Raw genomic sequence first — 18968 nt, forward strand, 5'->3', positions numbered from 1 at the left:
GAGTTTAACCCCGTAAAATCTCAGGCTTATTATTCACTAACCACTGGGACTTCGTTGCAAACTGGTTGAGCTATTCTTAGGCTATAGAATGATGTATTAAAACTTCGGGTCTGTCGGTGGGCCCTGGCCAATTAAGGGGTTTATGGTAGACTTACTTTCATATGACATCATTTCAATGTACTTGCTTGTAGCATATATGCAACATTATTCACATTTGGCTGCTAAACGACCCCATAACTCAGAATCCAGTGACACACTGTTAGAAATAAAGGCTCTGTTCAGGTACATTTTTTGTTCATCAAGGTACAAACAGTGTAAATGTTCCCTCAAAGCTCCAACAGTGGTTTTAAGGTCTGATTGTGAACCTTAAATAGGTTTTTCCAGGTGAAAAGTTCGTATTTGTTCCTTTTCATAACCGAATGTTTTAATCAGAACAGTAAAATAAAAGCCTGGAGACGAGACGGGGTGTGTGGAGTCAGTACAGCTTAGAACATATCATTTCAGTGGATTATGGATTATGATGCTAAAGGTACTGAGATGAACCCTTGAAGGTTTCACCCCAGTGACAAGAGGAGCACTGACCCAGAGACAGTGTAGTACCTTTATTTCTGAGAGTGCAGTGTTGTTAACCACAGGGCAGTGATTTTTTGACCATTTTTGACCGTTCATTTTTCTCATAGAGAAAGTTCCTATAGGATCCTAACATATATAATGTTAGGCTATATTTTGGTGAGCGCCCAACAATGTGGATTTTATTTACCCTTTGCATGCTGCCTTGGTCCTGCAGTCGATATTTTGGATGCGCGCTTTCCAGTGACCCCAACGCTGTCCCTGTGCTGTTCTTTATGTTTTGATTACAGCACTGTTTGAAGTATCTGAGTTTTTCAGCCCCAGAGCCATTCGCTCTCGACCTCCGCGCTCAGTCTTCCTGCCATTAGAGTCCAAAGCTGTGCCCTCAAAGAGCCGAGCCATAAAAGCCAGGCCGTCAGCTTTGATGTAGGAACGTCCAGCGAACGTGTAGAGCACAGGGTTAGCACTGCTGCTGATGAAGGCGAAGGCAGAGGTCACCGGACGGATGGACTTGGAAATTTTTTCCAGCCTACATGGAATGTGAGAAAAGAATAGAGATTAGTTGCTGGCTGTACCAGAGCCAAGCCCCTCAGTGCTGAATTAAAGGGGACCTACTTTGCTCATTTTCAATGTTGATGATGTTGTTTTTGCTCTACTATAATAGATTTACAGCTTCAATGTTCCAAAAACACATTATTTTCCTCATCCTGTTCATCTCTATTCACCCTCTGTCTGAAACGCCCTGTTAGAGCTGCTGTGTCTTTAAGCTCCATCTCCCGATGAGCCCAGTGTGCTCTGACTGGTCAGCTCACCCACACTAGCCAACACTGTTCTGATTGATCAACTGCCAGAGCAGCTCTCCTCCCCACGTTCCGCCCCTGTCCTGCAGTCTGCAGACAGACCCTTCTCTCCTGAGCAGCTGTAAACTCCGCTGCGGCTGTTTCTCCAGCGGCGTCGGTTCAGCCGTATCAGTTTGATCCAGAGTGGATCTTGAAAGTCCGGTCAGCGTCTCTCCACACGCTACAGCACTGAACACACTCTTCCTCCTCCAGTAGCCGCTGTGCGCTGTGTGAGGGTGTGTCGAGCTCGCCTGGCAGCAGGCAGTAAGGACTGTGTTATGAGACTGCGTCATCTCAATGGGCAGGGCTAAACTGCTGTAGCTGAATGGTGGGGCTAAACTGCTGTAGGCTGAATGGGTGGGGCTAAACTGCTGTAGACTGAATGGTGGGGCTAAACTGCTGTAGACTGAATGGGTGGGGCTAAACTGCTGTAGACTGAATGGTGGGGCTAAACTGCTGTAGGCTGAATGGGTGGGGCTAAACTGCTGTAGCTGAATGGTGGAGCTAAACTGCTGTAGACTGAATGGTGGGGCTAAACTGCTGTAGACTGAATGGTGGAGCTAAACTGCTGTAGCTGAATGGTGGAGCTAAACTGCTGTAGACTGAATGGTGGAGCTAAACTGCTGTAGACTGAATGGTGGGGCTAAACTGCTGTAGCTGAATGGTGGAGCTAAACTGCTGTAGGCTAATGGGTGGGGCTAAACTGCTGTAGGCTGAATGGGAGGGGCTAAACTGCTGTAGGCAAATGGGCGGGGCTAAACTGCTGTAGGCTGAATGGGAGGGGCTAAACTGCTGTAGGCTAATGGGCGGGGCTAAACTGCTGTAGGCTAATGGGTGGGGCTAAACTGCTGTAGGCTGAATGGTGGGGCTAAACTACTGTAGGCTGAATGGTGGAGCTAAACTGCTGTAGACTGAATGGTGGAGCTAAACTGCTGTAGCTGAATGGTGGAGCTAAACTGCTGTAGCTGAATGGTGGAGCTAAACTGCTGTAGACTGAATGGTGGGGCTAAACTGCTGTAGACTGAATGGTGGAGCTAAACTGCTGTAGCTGAATGGTGGAGCTAAACTGCTGTAGACTGAATGGTGGGGCTAAACTGCTGTAGACTGAATGGTGGAGCTAAACTGCTGTAGGCTGAATGGTGGGGCTAAACTGCTGTAGGCTGAATGGGAGGGGCTAAACTGCTGTAAGCTAATGGGTGGGGCTAAACTGCTGTAGGCTGAATGGGAGGGGCTAAACTGCTGTAGGCTAATGGGCGGGGCTAAACTGCTGTAGGCTGAATGGGAGGGGCTAAACTACCGTAGGCTAATGGGTGGGGCTAAACTACCGTAGGCTGAATGGTGGAGCTAAACTACTGTAGCTGAATGGTGGAGCTAAACTGCTGTAGCTGAATGGTGGAGCTAAACTGCTGTAGCTGAATGGGAGGGGCTAAACTGCTGTAGGCTGAATGGGAGGGGCTAAACTGCTGTAGACTGAATGGGCGGGGCTAAACACTATCTAATATTTTACTCTTCCACTGTTTTGTGGTAGAAATCATGAGTTCAGTATATGTGTAGAGATTACAGAAAGCCATTACTTACGTGTTCTTGAGCTCAGACTCCTTTGGTGCACACGCAGCCACCACCTAACCAAGACAAACAGAGAAGCGTTATTTTCTTTAAAACTTGAGATTTAGTTATGTAAAAGGTACAGAATGTATTTAAATACATTTGATTTGTCCTGTTTGAGTGAAGCTCCTCACCTGTATAACGTTAACAACGTGGTAGGGCAGCCAGAACACAGCGAAGGTGACCACGATGGCCAGGATCAGTTTCTCACTGCGGACTCTCCTCCTGAACTTGGTCTGTCTGAGGCGTCGGAGGATACAGATGTAGCTGCCCAGAATTACTCCATACGGAAGCAGGAAGCTCATCACCGTCTCGGTGGTAAAGTGGAACACCACCTGCTCAAAACACAGTAAACACAGTCCAGCGTTGATGAAGGTAAAATAGTGGAAAATCGAAAAGAAAGACGTTTTCTTAGAGGACTATTTTGCCTCACAGCGCCCTGCATGTATCCCTCCACCATGAACGAAGCCCATAATCTTCTCAAAACTATCATAAAACAGTGTCTCAGTCATCAGGCAGTGAATTCATAACCATTTCATGTAGGAACTTTCTGTGAGGGAGCTTTTAGAGGTGGACGTCTGGTTCCTATCACCACCACTGAGAACAACTGACTTGGTAAGTTTCTCTAGAACAGAGTGTTTCACACCAAACCACTCTGAACGACATCTTAACCATTTCATTATGCAGAAAATGCCAAAAACAATTGGTATTTTCCTTTAAAAGGAATAGAAACTAAAAGAATTACGTACATATTCGGAAACCGCATGGTTGTAATCACAGACCAAGCGCTGTGTAATGTTATTTTGTTCACTCCTGAAGATTAAAGCCGGCAGAGCCAGAATGAAGACCAGCAGCCACATTGCCGCAAGGACGGCCAGGACGATCCTCCGGCGGGTGAGGGAGTGGACGCGGTGAGGCCACCGCACGGCCACCAACCTGTTCAGGCTCATCAGCATGATCAGCATGATGGAGGCGTACATGTTGGTGTTGCAAAGGTAGAAGAGCAGCTTGCACATCACTTGGCCGAACACCCACGACTGCTGGGCCAGGTAGACCAAGAAGAACACGTTGAGGCACATGATGGTGCCATCAGCGCAGGCCAGGTTCAGGATCAGCAGGGTGGTGACCGAGCGCTTACGGGCGCGGGCCAGGATGCTCCAGATGATGAAGAGGTTCCCCGGGACTCCCAGGAGGAAGACGATGACCAGGATGAAGGTGCCGATGATGAAGGAGATGCTCTGGAGGTTCCCAGAGTTATCAGAGCCGGTGGCATTTCCTGACATTATTGGGAAAGCCTATGAAGAGAAAGAAGCAGAAAAAAGCAGAAATGATCAAAATCCAGCCATCAAGATGAAAGATTGTTCATGTTTATGGGCAACAGTGTGTCAGAAACCACAGAATCAAGTCTATTAGCTTAGAACCTGAAGCCTGCATATTGCAGAACGTTCATAGCTGCCTTTTAGCCTTAATAACTTCAGAATGGTTTAAGCTACAGACATGATACACATATCAGAACACTCAGCAGAACCTGCCCTCACTAGCCTGCATGCTCTGATCAAACATCAGCCAGCAATTCAGCTCCAAAAATCACCCAAAATCCACTCGCTACTGTTATATCAGCTCTCTGCTTTAGCCTTCACATTGTAAAAAGGCTTAAAAGAGTGACATGATTCACACATCAGAACACTCATGACAGTAAACTCAATCTGAAATTTAAAATTAAGCCTGTTTTGCTTTCTATCAGAGTTTTAGTGCTCAGCATGAATCCACGAGGACGGAAAATCAATCAAAAACACGGCAGCCTATGCTAATCACTTATTTTTACTCACTAATAAGCAACAGATTGAGCCAACATTAAAATTCTCGCATTACCAGCTCACACACCTTCTAGACTAACAATTTCCTAGAGCGGGTGGTGTTGTATAATTCGGGAGGTCCTAACTAGTAGGTTGAATTGAATTTGACTAACGTGGGGAGAAAGATTGGGAAAGAAAAAGAAAAATACAGTCAAATTCATAAAGATATCAAATTTCTGTTAGCATTTACATGTCAAATAATGGCATATGTGAGTAGCCCAGGGTCTCCTGGACATAACAACACATGGCATGTGTGACCGTCTCATGTAAATACTTGTAAATGTAATTGACCAAAATTCCAAAACAATCACGCTACATTGTCATCAGCTCCTCAGAGATAGAGACAGAGAAGAACTTGATTTAAAACAGCTGTGACAACATTTGTGGTAACTGTGCAGATCTGATCTTTAGCTAGAGCCATTTCTGAACATCTGGGGCCCCTAAGTGCCCCCGCAAATCCCCAGTCATATTCTTTTGTAAACAAAAATAAAAAAGAATTAGCATTTAATTTTAGCAGGGGCCTGGATACAGTTTTAGGTGGCCAGTTTGTAAGCATTAAAGAGGAAATCCTCTGATTTTTTAAAATTTTCTGCATAACTTAGTGGTTAAGATGTAAACGTAGTGGTTCAGAGTGGTTTGGTGTGAAACGCTCTGTTCTAGAGAAACTTCCTGAGTCAGAACTGTTCTCAGTGGTGGTGATAGGAACCAGACGTCCACCTCTAAAAGCTCCCTCACAGAAAGTTCCTACATGAAATGGTTATGAATTCACTGCCTGATGACTGAGACACTGTTTTATGATAGTTTAGAGAACTTAAACTCCATTCATGGTGGAGGGATACATGCAGGGCGCTGTGAGGCAAAATAGTCCCCAAAGAAAACTTATTATTTCAGATTTTCCACTATTTTCCATCATCAACATTCCATATAAACTCAGAAGACTCGTGTAGGTTCACTGGTGGTTCTGGATAGTAAATAAAATGTCTATATTTGTGTTGTAGTCATGGCGACCCCTGGTTCCTATCACCACCACTGTAAAGACATCTGAACCATTTCACACCAAACCACTCTGAATCACTCTGTTTACATCTCAACCACTGAGTTATGAAATACTGGTGGAATTCTTCTTTACCCCTGTTTTTCTGTGGTGTTTTTCAGTGGAAATATTTGTGAGATACAAAAGCAGAATCTCATATATCTCATATCGCAGTATACCTGCCTCGCCCCAACACCACGAGTACGTCAGTACAGCAAGTGAAAACAAATCTGAGTTTATGGGGAACCTGTATTAGACTAGGTTTCCTGGCCATCTGCCTCCATTACTGAGACAAAACAGTATTTTATATGGGAAAACCGGACGCCTTCGTTTATCTGGAAAAAGGAAAAGAGAAAAGGCTGTAAAATGTTGTTCCTGTTATTTCTCTCTATATTCTTTAATACACAGATTGATCTGAAACAGTCCTGTTTGTCACCCATGTTTTCCTTTACAGCAGTCTTTCTTAATCCGGCTCATGCTGACCCACAGCACTGCTGACCCAACTGTGCAGATCATCTGCTGATTATTGATCCCTTCCTGATCTGGATCAGGAAGCTGTGGGCCTCCACTAGCAGGATTAAGAAACACTGCTTTAACCCTCTGGGGTTCACAAACTCGCCTGTGCATCAAAGTCTCTGTTTCTGAATCTGTAGAGTCGCCCTTTCCATTCCATCTTATCTCGAGATCATACGAGACTCACATCCGGAGTTATGAGCCTATGAAGAGGGGCTGAGATACACGTCATCTGCCTCTCACCGTGTGGAACTGGTGGATTGGTGTGTCCATCTACATTCTGTGTGAAACTGACCAATGGACACTCAGGAAATCACTAAGGACTGACCATCATGCCGGAAACCCTTCATTCTTCATTCAGTCCACATCGGAGACTCATGTGAAACGGCGTGCAGAGAGTTTACAGCTGCTGAAGCTGCTGCAGCGGTTTTGGAAAGTAGTGATGAAGATAACGGAGCATTTAGATATGAAACATATGAGGATCATGATATATGAAGAGCCTTTAAAGGAAAGTTTAAGGAGAGATGAACAGATCCAGAGACCACAGAGGGTTAATGAATGTCTGTTCTTCATGCCATATGAAGTTCTGCAGGTTGTGACAGAGGCGCTGAGATGTTTGTTCTCTTATGCTCTCTTAACATGCTGTACTCTAGACATACAGCATGTTAGAACACGTCAGGTAGAACGTTAGTGTTTTGGGGATTACTCATATCCTCTGATGTAACGGAGCATATCTGCCCATCCTTAAACACACACACTGAGCCTGATAGATGCCTGACCCCAGGCAAGATTATTAAAGCGATAGTTCAGTTACTGCTTAACCGTAGCTGATCAGCCACGTTTTGCCCTGGAGCTCTGAGGCCAGTGTAGCCTACAAGCAGGAACATCCTGATCCGGAAGTGTCAGCTTTTACCGATCTTTGTGTTTTTATAGGTAATACAGAAATACACAGAGCTCAAAAGTAGCACTGGGACACTTTTATCATCTTTTTTTAGAATTAATAGAAGCAATAGGTAACACTATTGTTTTCCGATTTATATTCTTCTTCTTCGTCTTCGTCTTGTTCTTATTTTTCTGCCGGGTTTTTATCCACTAACTCGTCCCACAGTTTTCGAGATATCAACACCATTCCACTTCCGGAATGTTCAGTCAGATCGGGAATGGTGTGCTTGTATACAGCTTTTAGTACAATTATTGAAAAAAAAATTTCCCCATAGGACACGAATGGGAGAACTGTGTGTGCAAAAGTTTGTGCACTCCACTTACTGAATGATAATACACTAGGAACATACAAACGTCTACATGGGATACCATAGTAACTGCCTAGTAACACCCTAGCAACCACCTGGGATATCATAGCAACCACTTATCAACATCTTCGCAACCACCTAAGATACATTAGTAATCATTTGACAACACTGCTAAAGCCACGCTGTCGCTCTGCATTCTCCTCAGGAAGTTCACTCTTCTTGTTTACTTTCTTAATCAGTCCATTTTTGTCGATTTTTTACTTTTTTGCATGATTTAAAACCTCTAGTTACTCTTTGCATCATGTAAAAACTTTACTTTGATAAAAATCTTGTTCCATTGACTTCAATTACAAGTTAATAATGTTTTTTCCTTCTCCTGAAAAGTTACTGTTTTGGAGATACAAGATTTATTCTGACAGCATTGTGTTGTATTATGGAAATATTGCATTACTTTATTCAAAAGTTTTTCATTTCAGCTATTTTACAACTTATACAGCAATGCTTTGGGTCCAACTGCACAACAAGAAGCTAGAAAACTTTCACCTAACACCTAATCTTGTTTCCAAATGCACAACCTGCTACCAACCGGTGCTCCTCTAAAACCACCAACCAAACACACCTGACTTGATTTCATTAACATTCTGGATGATGCTGCTTTAGAAAACTTGAATATAGAGTTGAATTAACTTGTCAAAGAATATTGTCTCTTTGTAAAAACAGGTGTGTGAGAAAAACTTTAAAAATTACATAGAAAATTCTAAAATCAAGTGAAAAATGTGCTGAAGTGGAACCTGCCACACTCCGACCATCCAAAAGGGAACGTCCGACAAGCCAGCTGTGCAAACTGCCCTCCATGCCTAGAAGACTAAAGGGCAGTCATCCAAAAGAAGAGATACGCAACAAAATACTGACCACAGTAAAATACCAGATACTGACCTATATAAAGGACGGGGAATCCAATGTACTTTTACTTCAGTCTTCAATTAATTGCAGGAATCATTTTGATCGTCTCACTTAATAAACCTGATCAGTATTTCTGATTATTATGATAATGTTGATGTTTACAAATGAATAAATTATAGATTTAGTTTGGAAAGTAAAAATAAACAAGACGTAAACTGTATTCAGAGTCCCAAGACTTTGTTTGAGTGCTGTGATGTAGGTTAGCTATCCCTGCTGAAAAAAAAAAACAGCCCAGAACAGCAAGCATTTCATACTGGTCTATGTTGGTCTGTACTGGTTTATGCCAGTCTAGTGCTGGTCTAGTTTAGCTGCTCACCCCAGCATGGTCATGCTGGTTGGCCGGCATACCAGCACTAAAACACAACATATCACTGCTGTCAGAAACAAAACCTTGTATCTCCAACATGGTAACTTTACAGGAGAAACAAAAAACACACTTTACTTTCAATGTAAGTCAATGGAACCAGACGTTTTCCAGGTCATTTTGGTCGTTTCTTTTGGTCCAAACTTCTTCAAGTTTACACACAATGTAAAGAACAACAGGCATTTTCAAATTATGTCAAAAACTCAAAAACGACAAAAATGGAGATAAGAAGTTTTGTTCAGACAGCAGCGATGTGCTGGTTTTGCTGGTGGTAAACCATGCTGGACTTTCTAGCGGGGATGCTAGGCTGCAGATCTATAAAAAAGATAGAGATTTAGTCGCAAAGCTGTTGTAAAACACTCAATATAAGCATTCCTATAATCTGAATTCTGTATTAATGCGCTAACTCACTAAAACCCTGCTAGAAAATCCAGCACTGGCCAGCACAGCTGATCACCAACGTGTTTTGGGTGCTGGTGTGCTGGGTGACCAGCTAAACCAGCACCAGGGCAGCTTGACCAGCTAAGACCATATAAATATGTATTTAATTTGTCCATTTTATCAGCTCCACTTACCACTCCAGCAGCACTGCTGTGTCTGATCCACTCGTATCAGCACAACACACACTAACACACCACTACCACGTCAGTGTTACTGCTTAAGGCTGTATATGACAAAAAGAGAAAAAAGTGCGTGAGTATGCCAGGATTCAGACTTTCAAATAGCGAAAATAGTGAAAATGCTCATCGATGGTAATAAAACTTGCTGCTTGCACAGGTCTCTGTATGTGTCATCTTGAGTGTGTTGTTTCCTCACTTTGCTCTCTTTCGTTTCTCTCTACTGTCTGACCAGCGTGCTCAATCAGCCAAAACTGGGCTGACAAGAAAAGACAAGAGTCAACGGTGCAGGACACGCCGCACACACCGTGGCTGAAACCACTAAAACTTCAGACACCAAACACGTTCTGATTGCCTCAGGACGTTTGGAGTAAGTTTAGGGGGGCCAATCTATCTTTATGCAGGAGAGCAATCAGAGATGCAAACAGAGCATGTGAGGATCAGGAGATGCTGATAAAATCACAGACAGAATAAACATCCAAGAAAACCTGGAGCTCAGTGAGAAAAAAAACAAACTCTCTTGTGTTTCATGACAAATGGGACGATAGATTAAAAAAATATATATGGTTACCTTAACAGATATTAAGAACACTGTTCCTCTTATATAATGTCAAAAGAGGGATAAGTTTGAAGGACTGATGTGGAAGAGTTAGTTTGGAGGATGGATGTGGAAGGTTAGTCTGGATGAAGGGTCAGTTTGGAGGATTGATGTGGAAGGTTAGTCTGGATGAAGGGTCAGTTTGGAGGATTGATGTGGAAGGTTAGTCTGGATGAAGGGTTAGTTTGGGGGATTGATGTGGAAGGGTCAGTTTGGAGGATGGATGTGGAAGGTTAGTCTGGATGAAGGGTCAGTTTGGAGGATGGATGTGGAAGGGTTAGTTTGGAGGATTGATGTGGAAGGGTTAGTCTGGATGAAGGGTCAGTTTGGAGGATGGATATGGAAGGGTTAGTTTGGGGGATTGATGTGGAAGGTTAGTCTGGATGAAGGGTCAGTTTGGAGGATGGATGTGGAAGGGTCAGTTTGGAGGATTGATGTGGAAGGGTCAGTTTGGAGGATTGATGTGGAAGGTTAGTCTGGATGAAGGGTTAGTTTGGAGGATTGATGTGGAAGGGTCAGTTTGGAGGATTGATGTGGAAGGGTCAGTTTGGAGGATTGATGTGGAAGGGTCAGTTTGGAGGATGGATATGGAAGGGTTAGTTTGGGGGATTGATGTGGAAGGTTAGTCTGGATGAAGGGTTAGTTCAGAGGATTGATGTGGAAGGGTCAGTTTGGAGGACTGATGATGAAGGGTCAGTTTGGGGGTTTGATGTGGAAGGGTTAGTTTGGGGGTTTGATGTGGAAGAGTTAGTCTGGAGGATTGATGTGGAAGGTTAGTCTGGATGAAGGGTTAGTTTGGAGGATTGATGTGGAAGGTTAGTCTGGATGAAGGGTTAGTTTAGAGGACTGATGATGAAGGGTCAGTTTGGAGGATTGATGTGGAAGGGTCAGTTTGGAGGATTGATGTGGAAGGGTTAGTTTGGAGGATGGATGTGGAAGGTTAGTCTGGATGAAGGGTTAGTTTAGAGGACTGATGATGAAGGGTTAGTTCAGAGGATTGATGTGGAAGCACAGGAGCAGCAGAAATGAGGGATGGACAGAGAAGTGAAATAAAAGGAATGCTAAAGAACAGTTACTCACCACTGTGATCCAGATGGCCTTCTGAAGGAAATGTGAAGGAAATTAAACCAGGTAAATTCAAAAGGCCACAGCCAGACAGTGTAGGATCTTTTTCTTTTTCTCCTTCTCTCTCTCTTCCTCTGTCTTTGCACACTCTGTCTTCTGTTTCTCCCTCTATCAGTTTCTCCCAACTGTGGCTTTGCCTAAGAGATCACTGTATCTTAGTAAATCAGGTTGCCATTCTCTCCCTCTCTCTCTCTCTCTTTCTCTCTCTCTCTCTCTCTCCCTCCTATAAATAAACTGGTGTTCTCTCTGTCAGTCTGTTCTGTTCCCCTTGGTTTCAGCATAGTGCATGTCCAACTTTGCCCGCTTCTTATAAAGGGAAAATCTTGACTTTACACAGGCTGCGGCTTGCCGAGAGAGAGGGAGAGTGAGCAAGAGAGAGTGAAATGCGTCAGCGTTTTTTCCTCCTCCTCCACTCCTCCTCCACTCCTCCTCCACTCCTCTCCTGTCTTCAACTTTTCTCTAACAACTGACTCCAGACCTCTCCATGTTTACTCATCATATTTATATTTAAGGCTCGTTTGAATGTTGACAAAAATAAAGAAAAAAGATGCAAATATCTTTTTTTTAATTCAGGTGAATTGATCTTTTCACACTCCACCCACAAATGTGCACTTTTTAGCCAGGGGTGGAAAATGCTTGAGTAATTGACCATTTGCAAAATTATGATTGACACTCCTCTTAGCCAATCACAATCGTCTCTAATTCCTTCGTCAAGCCAAAGAAAAACTTCAGCAGAACTCCTGAAAACAAGCCTGCAGTGAGAATGTCAGCGGCAGTAAATTAATATTGAATATATGGAGTAATAAATGATCAAAAGGTGTTATTGAGGAATGTATAATGCCTGACTTATGCTATTCCGATCATCTGGAGGGTGGGTTTGTTTTTATTTCCTTCCTGAAGCTGAAAAGGTTTTGTATTAGAATCTGTAGAAGACGAAACTCAGAGATACCCAGTCTAGATAATGTGGGTTACTGCACTTTAAAATTTTTTAGTTTGCGTTTTTTTAGTTTCTTGTTCACTCAACTTTTGTAAATTCTTAGTTATATGAACAAAATTACAAAAAGAAATATTTAGTTAAGCTAACATGACATTTGTTTTACTAAAAATCATGCTTACACAACAAAAAAAAACTTGCTACAGAATTTCCCTGAATTTTTCTTGCTCACTTAAGTTTTGTAAATTATTATTTATACTGACTGACATTTTTTATGTCAACGCTAAAAGAAATGCTCAGAACATTTATTGTACTAAGATGTACAGCTAGTCTTGAGCAAAGCTCAGCTGAGTTAATAACTTTTAACTTTGTTTAACAAACAAAGAAAGTTTAGTTTATGTAACCATCACATTCTCACTCACCAAACAAAACTTTCTGAAGCTAAAAATATTCATTGGAAATCAGTACCAGGGAACATGGGTTGTGTCATGAAACTTAAAGGACACGGTTAGTGTCCAGCCCTATAGAAAAACTGTGAGTGTGTAAAGAAATAGAAGAGGGGGTACAACACAGGTGATCACAGCTGAGCAGTCAATAATCTGCCACAGGTCTAAGAAAATAATGCAGTACAATAAGCCACTATGTATGTATATGTGCTCACCTGTGTTCACCAGTTTATGGGCATGAACTGATACCAGAAAGCATTTTGAAGCAACTGCTTTAATTGTCTAAACCAGGGTTCGGCAACATGCAGCTCTCTTACTGCCCTGTTGCTCCACAGCTGAATCAGATTAGTAGGTAAAAATAAAATAATCCTCCTTTACAGTAAAATAAAGCTCTGCTGATCGTTCAACACAGTTTAACAATAAATGGTCTTAAACTCTGGAGTTAATGTAGAACTGCTGATTCACCCTTTAACCCTGAAGATCAGCGCAGACTGCTGGTCACCATAGCAACACACACAATAATCTCGCCTAGTTAGTAGCTAACGAAACGGCAAAGAGAGAGATTTAAGACGAACATCGATAATTTGGAGATGAATGGACTGATTAGTGTTTATAATCACTCCAGCTGGATTCCTGATACGTTTAATCTGCAACGAGAAACTGAAACACTAAAAAGTCGTGAAGCTGAAGTCGCTTCTCCTTCAAATTTTCCCGTTCCACCTTACATGATGCCGCAGTTACATTCTGCCACCTCAGGCACCATTTAAGGTGGAACGGGAAAATTCGAACAAGAAGCTGGAGAATGAGAAGCTGAAAGTCAAATGTTGAGAGACATTTTGCAAGAAATTATTCTGCTTTTCCTGCTGGAGATGCAAGAAATGCGACTATAGCTGAGCTGAAGCTTAAAGCAGAGCAACATTTAGTTTCGTTTATATTTTTTAGCCTATACTAGCAATTTAGGACATACTGAGACACATTTACAGCCAAGATGGTAAAATGGACATAAAATGCTGTGGCTCCCAGGGTTTGTGTTTTGTTGAATGGACAAAATGGCCCTTGTTAACGTTTTGGGTTGCAACCCCTGGTCTAGACAACATATACACAACTTACAATTCAGACAAAATGAGTGGAATAACAATCACATAAGTAAAGAAACAGTTACAGTGGTATTTACCTAAAATTACAAACTAAACCAGTGGAGCAGTACACCGCTGTACTCGACCATATGAGTACACTCACTTAATTATGCACAGCTACCTTGTATCTATGCTCATTTTCCATTTAAACAGGTCCATTTAACGTATGCGTGCACTCTGAAGTTGTGCAATTTCAGATTGTAGTTGTAGTAGCATAATCCGTTAACCCTTTCACCTCGTTCATCAATGATCAGGACCCCAACCAGGACCACCACAGAGCAGGTATTATTATTATTTGGTCCTCAGCACTGCAGTGACACGGGCATGGTAGCATGTGTGGTACTGTTTCTAGTGTATCAGATACAGCGATGCTTTACATACCTCAGCATCACTGTTGGAGTGAGAACACCAAAAAAAAAACCAACAGCGTCCTGTGGGCAGCGTCCTGTGACCACCGATGAAGGACTAGAGGATGACCAGCACAAACTGTGCAGCAGCAGATGAGCTATCGTCTCTGACTTTACATCTACAAGGTGGACTGACGAGGTAAGAGTGTCTAATAGAGTGGACAGTGAGTGGACACAGTGCACCACCCAAATAATACCTGCTCTGCGGTGGTCCTGCCAGGGTTCTGACCACTGAAGAACAGGGTGAATGGGGGTTAAAAGGCATGCAGAGAAACAGATAAACTGTAATCTGTAAGTTAGGAGTACCTTAAAATGGCCAGTGATTGTTTACGTATGTGTGTGAGAGAGAGACAGCAAGAGAATGGTCATCTAAAGCCCACCTCACTCGTCCCTTAACAGGTACGGAGGTCTCTGTTCAATTTCTTTGCCACCTGCAGCTTGTGAAGGTGGATTCTTCATGGCTGCATGAAAAATGAAGAAATATTAAGAAAGATCAGTAATAAACACTCACCAGACGAAACACAAAGATGAAGATAATCCAAAAGTAGACAGTCTAAAAAGTAAATATACAAAACAACAATAAGAAAAAGAAAAAGATAAATGCAATAAAACCAAGAAGGAGAACGTTGATGTGAGTAACGATGTATCACAACAGCACACAATCTTGAAGGCTCCTGCTTTCACGCAACAGTTTTGCAAAGTAAAGAAAAATATTCCAACATCCATCCATCCATCATCTAAACCGCTTATCCTTCTGGGTCGCGGTGGGGTGCTGGAGCCTATCCCAGCTGTCATTGGGCGGAAGGCAGGATACACCCTGGACAGGTCGCCAGTCCATCGCAGGGCAGACAGACAGACATACACAGTCACACACACTCACACCTAGGGGCAATTCAGCACGTCCAATCAGCCTGACTGCATGTCTTTGGACTGTAGGAGGAAACCGGAGTACCCGGAGGAAACCCACGCAGACACGGGGAGAACAGGCAAACTCCACACAGAAACGACCCTGGTCACCCAGCCGGGGATCAAACCAAGGCCCTTCTTGCTGTGAGGCGACAGCGCTACCCACTGCGCCACCGTGCCGCCCATATTCCAACATTTAGTGCTAAAAATAAAACATATAATGAAACATGTACTCATAACATTAAGAGCAATACTATAAACAATACTGTAAGTAAAAGCACCTGGGACAAGCTGTAAGTCCTGATCAGTCGAGAACCAGACGGACGGCTGTGGGAAGAGAGAACATTAGGCAAAAGTTTAAAATGATAACTTCAACAACAAAACAGATGCAGGCAGGTTGTTGAAACTTGTACAAGCATTCAAGCCTCTTAAATCCAGTAAAGACGCTGCTTCCATCACTGAAAAATACAAATACTTTTTTGTTCCTGACCTCCTCTGGGCTTAGATGGTCAGCGAGGAGCAGGTGGACAAAGTACACAACCTGTTAACTGTTGTGTAAGACAAGTGTTAAAAGCAGAAATTGACTTGTATTGAGAGACGATGAGTCTCAGGATTAAATCAGCCACAACTTCCTTATTACGCTTTTACTACTTTAATAACTGATCATGCTAATTAGCCGTCCAGACCAGCAGGAGAGTATTCAGTCTGTACCTGGCGTTAAAAACCGAGTTTAGCACGAGAAACACAATCAGACACATCAGCAAATCCATCAACGTGTGAATCACTTCTAATATTAATCCACATGAAAATAAAAAAAACCCCTATTGTTCTGATTCGCCAGCTTCTTCTTCGAGTTTCCCCATTCCACCTTAAATGGTGTTGCAGTCACTTTCCGATGCCTGAAGCTGCACCATTTAAGGTGGAACAGGAAAATTCAACAGACAAAAAGAACAGACTCAGTTTATATCACAATACCTACATTTAGAGTCGGTTATTCATTCAGCCTAATGAGAAACTGTAGAACAGACTCAGTTTATATCACAATACCTACATTTAGAGTCGGTTATTCATTCAGCCTAATGAGAAACTGTAGAACAGACTCAGTTTATATCACAATACCTACATTTAGAGTCGGTTATTCATTCAGCCTAATGAGAAACTGTAGAACAGACTCGGTTTATATCACAATACCTACATTTAGAGTCGGTTATTCATTCAGCCTAATGAGAAACTGTAGAACAGACTCAGTTTATATCACAATACCTACATTTAGAGTCAGTTATTCATTTAATCTAATCATTTAACGCAAAGTTACTTGTTACTCCATAATTCCAGTAAATGGAATTACACAAGAATTCCCCATGCCTTACTGTACGAGTACACGCTTGCAGAGCTGTAACATTGCTCTGGAATGTTGCTTATAGGAAGCAGAGATGGAGTACATAAAAATATAATGGAAAATTCCACAGATTTTTCAAAATTTCTGGATGACTCATGTCACAGAAAACAAAACATTCCTTGCTGTTTTAAAAAAATATATATTTTAATATGATATGTAAACATGGTTAAAGTTTTTAATATATAGTGTTCACATTGTTATGAATATGCTGCCCGATGTCTGAGAGATTGTTTTATGATAGTTTTGAAATAAAAGTATTTATTTTTAATCCATTCATAGTGGAGGGATACATGCAGGGCGATACTTGTTTCAGAGTTATCAATATTTTACCATCATCAATATAAAAACCGTATGCGCAGCTGCTCAAGAGCGTCCCATTCTATTGGTCAGTGCTTTTCTATGGAGATGACAAGGTTGGGGGTGTCTAGATACTTTTGGAGACATTGTGTACATAGATTGCCATGTTAAAGGGCCAACAAACAGCCTAACTGTTTAGCAAAATAACAGTAAAAGCTTTAGACCTGCGTAGGGATAAAGCTGACTGTGATTGGTTGGTTCCTATTTTATTAATAGCAGTTGATCTACTGTGTAAGGCCTTCGGTCCAGCTCCTGAAGTCCTAACCAAAGGGAGAGCAGCTCAGCTGTATCTACTCAGAGCCGTATAGAGAGAGAGTTGCGTCAACTCCGTTCACTCCAAAGGACCATTTTTTTACAGCTATGGCAGATCGTGGAGCCTCTCAATAGTTCCCGGAAGTTAGCAGCAAATACCAGCAGCGCGGCCGAGCTGCAGCAGAACAGCCCGGCTGTGATTCACTTTAAAAGGGTAAAACTATTAAAGAATCAGTTTGTACATAATAAGCACATCTGAATCAAATGAACATGTATATTAAAGTATGTCAGTGGATTATCCGCGACTAAATTAGTAGATTTAAGGAACATTAACAGATAACAGATCAGGCTATATTGAGTAAAGTTAGGAACCCATAATGTGAACCATAAACAGCCTAGTAACTGTAAAATCCCTGCTCTTAATGTCGTTTCATCCACCGTTGTTGAATCTTAAAGGCTTCTAAACGTGATTTTTCACAGGGTGGGTGAGTTAAATATTAGTTAAATCTAACACTGGGGCAGAGCTTGTAGAGTGGAGGAGGTGGAGGAGGTAAAATGAGAATATCGTTATCCATTTTGGAGTTCGAGCTAATTTAAGTTACACAATAAAAAGAAAGCTATTTTCGTGATACGTCACTACTGATATGGATTTAGAGCATATTGGAGACTTCAAAGAGTAAACAAATATAAGACGTATGGGTTGAGTGTTTGCAGGCTTTGTGATTCTGTTGACTGTTATCTGTGCATTATGTTGCAGTTTAGTTGATTTTGGATTGATGGCAAGAACCACGGGAGGATTCAACTCAGCCTAGAGACTCCCTACAGTAAGACAGCGCCCCCACCCTGCACCCTGAGTCTCAACACCCTGGGTTTTGCAGTTCTTTACCTGTTCCTTATTCTTAATAAATAAAACATTAAGCTTCCCAGTGGTGTAGCCTTTGTTTGTGAAGCATATGCAGTGTCACGTTGTTGTTGTAATCTTTAGTGATGGTAAGTAATTTAGTAATCCATCACAGTAAATATGTGCATAGTAAAAAGACGAGATATATAAAATATGTTTATATGTGTACAAACAAATATAAATAGATGTGTTTATTATGCCCTGCCCTGTCTTTTAATGTACGCTTTTTAATACAGATTTTTTTTCATGTGCAAGCCAAACAAATTTCTTTGGCTCCTTTTCCTTCTGTCCTTTCGGAAATTCATAGAGTTTACAGTGGTCATCAAGTCATTAAAATTATCTAGGCCTTGGGATTACTGAAACAACCATTAATTAAAGATGCATTTAAGTTAATTATATTTATGTATGTTGAAAATTAATCTGATCTCAATTTTGAAACATTCCTTCCCTCCCCCTCCCTCTAAATATATCAATAAACATTAGGATATGACTGATCTTAACAACCATACAAGTTTAAGAACATAATATCTGTAATACTGAAAAGTCAAAGCAATGAAACAACGAAAACACACTCTGACACCATGTTCACATTAACCTAACATGTCAGAAAGGCAGGTAATGACAGCTGTTTAATCCTCACATAGAAGCGAATTTGACTTTTATATCAGATTGTTGTAACTACACACACACTCACACACACACACACACACACACACACACACGTTGGTTTTCTATATAAATATTGTAAATAGGAGCATTTACTTGGCTTTAAAGTACCGAAAGACGCAGTTCTATCTCTGAGTGTTTATGGGTTTAAATTGCCCGCAAACAACTTCCTGGAACTATCTGAGGTCTACGTGAATCACGTGACCATCAAGCATTTTGGACTTCCGTTGA

At 41.9% G+C, this 18968-nt stretch overlaps 1 protein-coding gene and 1 long non-coding RNA gene across 3 annotated transcripts; one reads left to right on the forward strand and one right to left on the reverse strand.

The window, feature by feature from the left end:
* Positions 1–519: 519 nt before the first annotated feature.
* Positions 520–11745, reverse strand: ltb4r2b (leukotriene B4 receptor 2b). 2 transcript variants are annotated; one of them, XM_036597222.1, is made up of 6 exons: positions 11289–11741; positions 9569–9657; positions 3764–4309; positions 3149–3349; positions 2988–3031; positions 520–1099 (listed from the first exon to the last, which is right to left on the reverse strand). In XM_036597222.1, exons 3-6 carry the CDS (start codon positions 4295–4297, stop codon positions 844–846), a joined length of 1035 nt encoding a protein of 344 aa, XP_036453115.1. In that variant the 5' UTR covers positions 4298–4309; positions 9569–9657; positions 11289–11741; the 3' UTR covers positions 520–843. The 2 variants fall into 2 exon arrangements, with proteins under 2 accessions (XP_036453115.1, XP_036453116.1); XM_036597223.1 differs by lacking the exon at positions 9569–9657 and having other exon boundaries at positions 11289–11745.
* LOC118826295 lies at positions 9168–11356 on the forward strand. The gene is made up of 3 exons (XR_005008731.1): positions 9168–10284; positions 10457–10829; positions 10954–11356. It is a non-coding gene; the product is annotated as an uncharacterized LOC118826295 (long non-coding RNA).
* Positions 11746–18968: the final 7223 nt, after the last annotated feature.

This window comes from Colossoma macropomum, unplaced genomic scaffold, assembly GCF_904425465.1.
Source record: "Colossoma macropomum unplaced genomic scaffold, Colossoma_macropomum, whole genome shotgun sequence".
Taxonomy (NCBI): Eukaryota; Metazoa; Chordata; class Actinopteri; order Characiformes; family Serrasalmidae; genus Colossoma; species Colossoma macropomum.